The following is a 7,346-nucleotide window of genomic DNA, read 5'->3' as shown; positions in this document are numbered from 1 at the left end:
TCAGCATGCCCTGCTCAATTACACATTTCTCTTTGATCATCTCCCAACCACTAGTTAAGAGTTCCGCTACACATACGACCCGGTTTTTTGGTGTACTCTTTCTTCGACCGTGACTGGCAAGTAGGGCCACGACTCATAGGTGGAATGTACAGGGCCCATATGTCAGCGACCACGCGGGGTTCTGGTGACATTGGTGGTTGTGTTTGTAGATGCCACTCACACAAACTCCAGCTGAGTAGCCTGAAATGGACATGCTACTGCACTTCCTTCAGTACATCATCATACAGCTTGGGTATAAAGCTGGGGGAGAGGCCTATCAGCTTCTCAGCTCTTTAGACTCACGAGCTCTGTCTGAAGATGGAGCACTGCACAATGAAGAAGCCGAGGTTGTGTGTTCTTTCCTTGCTGGAGGTGACAATGGTTGCTCTTCTCCTGCTTGTCCATGGTGTGCAATGTGAGAGCTCTACTCAAGGTGGCGGTGGCGGCGGCGGCGCCGCGAACTTGACGGTAACCGGCACCGTGTTCTGCGACGCTTGCTCCTCCAGCTCCTTCTCCAACCATAGCTACTTCTTGCCAGGTACTGTGTCTCAGCAATTCAACTATCATCAGTTTGAAGTCAGCGGTGATGTTTTTTCTGGAATTAATTTTGGAGGATTGGTTTGCAGTTTAAATTTTTTTCTGGAAAATTCTGTAAGATTATCAAGAAGACTATATTGTCAGAAATCTCATTCTAAACCTATGTGAAATGTTTGGGGTTATAATCTGTTTCTTACCATTCAGAATTCATTTTTCTCTGTCAGTTGGAACTTGTGAGCTCTGCTTCTTAGTAGAATGTTGTATTTTGACCTACTTCATCCGTTCAAATAAATAAGGAATTTTAAGGTTTAACCTTGTACTTAAATATAAGTCATTCCCTACTACTAATTGTCACATCCCAACAAACACTCGTTTAACAAAGGCATAGTAGTCATTTATTTCTATCAGTTTTCTAAATAGGGTAATATCCCATATATATATATATATATATATATATATATATATATATATATATATATATATATATATATATATCATATTAAGTTTTATTTTTCAGATACGATGTTTTGACTTTTCGTCTTATTTGAAATTTTTTTTACAATTAATATTTTGATTGTTAGATGGTAAAACATGAATAGTAATTTATGCGGAACTAATTTTTTTATGCTTTTTACAATTTTTCAAATAAGACGAATGGTCAAACGTTGGACACATAAATCGAGAAATTAAAGTTATTATGTGACGGAGTTAGTACTAGTTCATTCATTCTCTTCTAAATGGCGTTGGTCACATTTTTTTAAAAAAAGAACTGGAGGTACTAATAATTTCGAAGGAGGCATGTGTTACACAGCTTGCAGTCTACAGGTGCTCTGACATGCTAGTTGCACATCCCACCAAAATAAATAGAACAAATTGGCCAGAATTACAGCATAATACTACCAAAGTGTTCTCAATAGTCGTAAGTTTGGAGCTTAGTATGCAAAATTTGCTCAAATTACAACGCTAGTGATGTTGCGGTCAATTAATGCTATAACATGTTTCTTGAAAACAATACAAATACTATTTTACATCTAATCATTTACCGCTAATAATCTCACAAGAACTAACCATTTGCAGTCTCTATTCCAAATTATAAGTATGTTTGAGTGTTTTCAAAATGTACCCTGATATACAGATATTTATATTAACTCCAATAAACATACATAAATACTTATATTTTAGAACGGAGCGAGTAATAATCAAATCCAGTATGAGGTAAAAGAAAGTCTGACGCTGTTTTCGCTGGGTTGTGTTCATCAGGTGTGAGGGTGAGAATCGACTGCATGATCAGTGTGAAGTCGGCGTCGAAGGAGGAGATCAAGATCACGGCGGAGAAGGTGACCAACACCTTCGGCGCCTACCAGCTCGACATCCCGGCGATCGACGGCTTCGAGTGCGCCGCCTCCGCCTCCGCCTCCGCCACCGCCGCCGAATCGTTCTGCCGCGCCGCCGTGCTCGACAACCCCTCCGCACTCTGCAACGTGCCGGCGGTGACCACCACCGTCGGCCACATCTCCTTCTCCGGCCAGGAGCCCAGCAGCGCCTGCCTCTACAACCTCAACTCCCTCTACTACCGCCCAGGCAGCAAGAACGGCCAGTGCGGCGGCGCGCCGGAGACGCCGCCCGCCGCGCTGAACACGTCGCTGTTCTACTGCCCGCCGTGGCCGTGGCCGCCGATCCCGTTTTGCACGCCGCGCCCGTGGTTCCCGCCCATCCCGTTCCTCACGCCGCCGCCGCCGCCGGTGTTCCCGTTCCCGCTGCCGCCGATCCCGTTCCTCACGCCGCCGTCGCCGCCCCCTCCGGCGTTCCCGTTCCCGCTCCCGCCGTGGCCGTGGACGCCACCGCCAGCGCCGCAACCGCCGCCGGCGTTCCCGTTCCCGCACCTGCCGCCGATCTTCTCGCCGCCGTCCCCACCCCCGCCGCCACCGCCGGCGTTCCCATTCCCTCTCCCGCCATTCCCACACTTCCCGCCACTGCCATCATTCTACCCATCACCACCTCCACCACCGCCGCCGCCACCGCCGCCGTCGTTCCCTTGGCCGTTCCCGCCATTGCCGCCGTTCTTCCCGCCATTTCCGTCTCCCACGACACCGTCGCCTCCGCCGTTGATGTACTCTCGCAAAGATCCGAGCACTTGGTCGTCTTCCAAACAGCAGCCATGAGAAAATACATTTTGTTTTTTTGCTTGTGCTGAAAAACAAAATTTGATATTGTGTACTAAGATTTGTTCAGTGTTGAGATGTAAGAGTGCACTTGGGTATTTGCACTCTATATACAAATATTTGTATATTTTAGGTTCTGAAAGAACAAATTATAGGTTTCTTTGTAACTATGAAAAATGCAAATTTATCGTGGCTTGTGCTTTTTTTCAGTCTTTTTGCGACAAATTTAGTTCACACAGGACTCCTCCAATGGATGCGTTGGCAAAGCTGAACCAGGACTGCAGAATTGGTGTTTTCTCTACTTTTTGCTGGCCCGTTGGGCTTAGGATTACGCTATGCCTCTGATTGAACAACCAAGCCCATAAATTCTTTCTAAACAAACTTATAACCGTCACAAGCAGAGGCCGCAGGTGTAACGCACTTTTCGATTCTCTATATATATATATTATTTAAAAACGGAGTCGTCATCCTGTTCCTATCTCACATTATGCAAAAACCACTGTTTTCACACAAACCAGAAAAAAAATTCAATTGATTTCTTTAAAAAAAAGTGTTTGTTTTTCTATGAACATGTTCAATTCATCATTAATATTAATATGGTTCTATTATCAACAAACGGGTATATTACTGGTCAAAAGAAAAACTAAGAGACATGGTAACTAGTATTTGTTTTCACGGGTCATTACTCACCCTACAGCTGGAGGTATAGCAGAGAAAATGGGAAAATGTAGAGCGAACTGAGAAATAATTGAAGTCAGAAGCTGTTTTGTAGGAAAAATATTGTGTTCGAAACTGCAAGCTTTAGAGCACATTAGTATTTGTTTTTGTCATACATGTAAAATGTTTAACGACTTACTATTCACCTGACGATATAACATGAACCACTGAGGACAACGCCTAAGTATATTTCATCAAATCTTTAAGTAAATGTATTCGAAATATATGGAATTTGAACATCGGATTCAAGTTATAATGTGGTTTTCTGTATTAAGCACGAACATACAAATTCAGCCTTTTCTACAAGGACCAACAGCAAACCTTTTTTTTTTTTAGAGAAGGGTATTTTTATTCGGTCTCTATATCAACTCGGATATATGTAGCCATTTTTATTTTGAGAGCTTTGGAAACTTAGTCTAAGTAGAGACTTAGCCTCTCAAATACCTAAATCTAAAATTCATGCTTCTATGGAGATTTGAACCCAGGACTTTGGGTGCTACTCAGGTAATTGCAACTACTAAGCTACATGCCCTTTCACTGACCAATAGCAAACCTGACATGCAATGCAAAAATTACCAATCTAAGCATGACCGACATGGTTTCAAATCGTGTTCCTGTAAGGTTTTTTTTTTTAATCTGCTTGGGTGGTTTCTTTCGAAAACCAGTCCAGTCCGTGCACAAGAAGCAGCTGGATGCTCGTGATAGTTCACCACCAGTCTTTACTTACAACAGTGGAGCAGTACAAGTATGCAACAGTGATATTGCCAGCCCAATTGAAGGCCCATCCTCTGTGCTTCACCAAGACGAAACCCAAGTGCAACACCATTGCATGTGATGCCAACCATGTACTCTCGTTTTTTTTTTCACGGCTTTTCACACATGTTTTCTAATCAGTTAAACAATATGACTCTTTTATTTGAAAAAGGTTTCTATGTAAACATTTAAAGAAATTTTGTGATAGTTTTTTATATTATAATTGATGGAATTAACTATTATTAAGTTAAAAGTCGAATTTAGAAATATAAAATAATAAACTTCTCTCTTGAAACTTAATTAAGAAAGATGCATCATTTATCAATTCGAAAATGTGTAGGCAAAAGCCCATAAAAATGCGGAGAACAAATTAAGAAAAGAATATAGTCTCACTCTACCAATGTCGCTGCTCCCACATGTTGCATGTGCCACATCCTAACTCTGACTCCTCGAGTACGCGGCATGTGTGCCTCCAGCGATGCCAAGGAACCCTCCACTAATCACCAATGCTTTGTAATTATGACAGTGACAACCGTGCCCATTACACAACTTCTTATTATGAACCAAAAACCTCCTCTTCATAAATAATTTATCCCTTCCTTTTCAATTATCTCCAATGGCCCCCAATGTACACCAAACTCCTTTATTTCCACCGCTCTAGACGATATCATATGTCCCAACAACACCACCTTCAATTCAAATTATCCTTCTCCAGCCTCCTTCTAAATCCCACCCCTACCACCCCTACCTTTATCCATAAATATATATTTATCCTTACACTGACCCCTAATTCTAACATTCAATATAGGAATGTTGTCATCGTGGCTATCACCGGAGTCTATCGAGATTACAAACATAGAGTAGCAAAGTGGACCACCTATCGCTTCACAGATCATACAATTAGTTTTTGTCCAAATTACATTCCAAATATAAGTAGTAAATTGGTACTAAAATATACATAATGCAAATGCGAATGAACAACTAGCAAGACTTCCGCTGGAACTATAACTAACCATATTGCACAATTCCAGAAGTTGTTTCATTTTGTCTCTTCCGTGCTCTCCCAAGCATCTACGCATGCAAAACCACCTATTCTGATCCGGAGATATATTAAGCCCATCTATAAACTGCAGTGATTTTCTCACATGAATTTGGTCAGAGTTCTGCTAATTTTGGTTATGAAGTTCCTGTACTCTAAACAGTGTATTCACTGATTAAGCTGGAAATACAATATGCCATTTCTTTTGTCACGCTGATCAGTGTATTGACTGCTTATGATTTTTATGTTGACGTTAATATTAGACACTTCTATTATAATACAAATATACGACTGATTCACATTTAAATTTAATATTACTCATCTTTCATTATATTTTAGGTGTTACGTAAAACATCATGTCTCACACATATGTTTTTATCATTTTTTTATTTACCCACTTCACCTATCATTTTCTATCCCATATGATAACTTATTTGATTATATAATCATCTTTTATTAATTACTGCATTGTGAACGTGCTTAATTAGTACGTACGTACCAGCAAATCATCGATGCAGGCAGGCAGAGTGGATGCAGCAGTTGGGATTACACCCATGAACCCCGTGATTTGTTCATCGCTTGACTAATGACCTAACTACATACTATAATTAATACTAACAGCAATCCATAGTTATCATAGTCAACAACAGCTAGCAAAGATGTAGGGCCATATTGTGTGGGTTGTTCATGTGCCCCCAAAGCTGCACAAGTCCGGTGTTAATTAAACAGTTCGTCTAACCGATCGATCAGGTAGCTAGCTAGCCGACCGGGCAATTAGCATATTTTGGGACGCCGATGAGACGGGCCGTGCATGATGCAATGCCAATATCTATGCAACGACGCACGCATCCATGTCTCGTTTGTGACGACTTTTAAGTGCACCGCTTAGCTACACCTTTTGTTCTCGTGGAAAGAAGAGCGGTTTCTTTCACGTCAACTTCACTTCATGCTTGTGTATAGGACTATTCAATGAGCAGTACGTCTCTCTTCCCTAATAATTATTTCGTTCCGTGTCTATTTCTCGGTTTTTATATAACGTGTCCCTCTTCGTCTTATTTATAATTTTTATTATGATTAATATTTTTATTATATTAGATGATAAAGTATGAATAGTAATTTATGCATGATTAATTTTTAGGTTTATATATTTGTTTAAATATGATGAATGGTTAAATTTTGGACATAGAAATCTAAAAATAAAGTCTTTTAGACGGAGTCAATTCACCGGAGAATTATGGGAGGGCCAACGTTCTATGGGGTTACAAATTTATTAAGTAATAGTCACGTAGATAAACATGTTGATGTGATATATATATATATATATGTATATATATATATATATACACTAACTAGTACTGTATTCTTAAACTTTTATGCTTAATACAATATTTTAGAAGGGTATTTTACCCGGTCTCTATCTAGTTGGATATATGCAGCTTTTCTTTTTAACTCGGACTTAGCTCAAGTAGAAAACTTAGCCTCTCAAATAATTTAATATAAAATTTATGCTCCTGTAGAAATTTGAACGCAGGACCGTGATGAATGCTTAATACATAGTATGGCGTATGTTGGTAAAAATTCAGAGGCCAGTAAATTCAGAGAAACGTTGTGTACTTGTACATATCCATGTCCTCAAAATCAGATGCCATTACGGCTGTATTTGAAACGATGAAGATTTTGGATTTTTTGATTATCTGAAATTTTACTGATAGTAATTCGAGAGCATAAACCATAAATTTAACTTTTATATGGAACATATATTTTAAAATGTGCCGACGAAAAATCCATAATATGCAGAGGAAAATAACCAGTACAGATTACAGCAGGACAGTTAGTATTAGTATTTTTCTAATGGAAGAGACTTGACCTATACGAGATCTGGCCCGTTTTTTAGGCATTTAATCTCGATACACCGGACCTGTTTGGTTTGGAGGTGCAATTTTAGCTTATAGGAATATTAAATATGAATGAATGTATATATCAATCCATTAAAATTTCTGTAACAGATTTGAATGGACGAAAATTTTCTTATGTTTTATCTCTGCAACTTGTAAAAAAGGTTTTTTTAAAAAATTTTCCTACGCTTTATTCCTAAGAAC

General features: G+C 39.7%; 1 protein-coding gene across 1 annotated transcript; it reads left to right on the top strand.

Moving 5' to 3' along the window:
* Positions 1-344: 344 nt before the first annotated feature.
* LOC102720759 (leucine-rich repeat extensin-like protein 3) lies at positions 345-3,009 on the top strand. The gene is made up of 2 exons (XM_015842808.2): positions 345-577; positions 1,837-3,009. Exons 1-2 carry the CDS (start codon positions 358-360, stop codon positions 2,736-2,738), a joined length of 1,122 nt encoding a protein of 373 aa, XP_015698294.2. The 5' UTR covers positions 345-357; the 3' UTR covers positions 2,739-3,009.
* The last annotated feature ends 4,337 nt before the right edge of the window (positions 3,010-7,346 follow it).

Source organism: Oryza brachyantha, chromosome 12 (assembly GCF_000231095.2).
Source record: "Oryza brachyantha chromosome 12, ObraRS2, whole genome shotgun sequence".
Classification (NCBI taxonomy): domain Eukaryota; kingdom Viridiplantae; phylum Streptophyta; class Magnoliopsida; order Poales; family Poaceae; genus Oryza; species Oryza brachyantha.
This window is presented reverse-complemented; position numbering and strand designations above follow the sequence as displayed.

What these genes read in the sequence shown, in the direction of transcription:
- LOC102720759 (XM_015842808.2), top strand. Translation starts at nt 358, where the DNA reads ATGGAGCACTGCACAATGAAGAAGCCGAGGTTGTGTGTTCTTTCCTTG. An exon ending in CCATAGCTACTTCTTGCCAG is followed by an intron (nt 578 to 1,836) that starts GTACTGTGTCTC and finishes TGTGTTCATCAG; the next exon opens with GTGTGAGGGTGAGAATCGAC.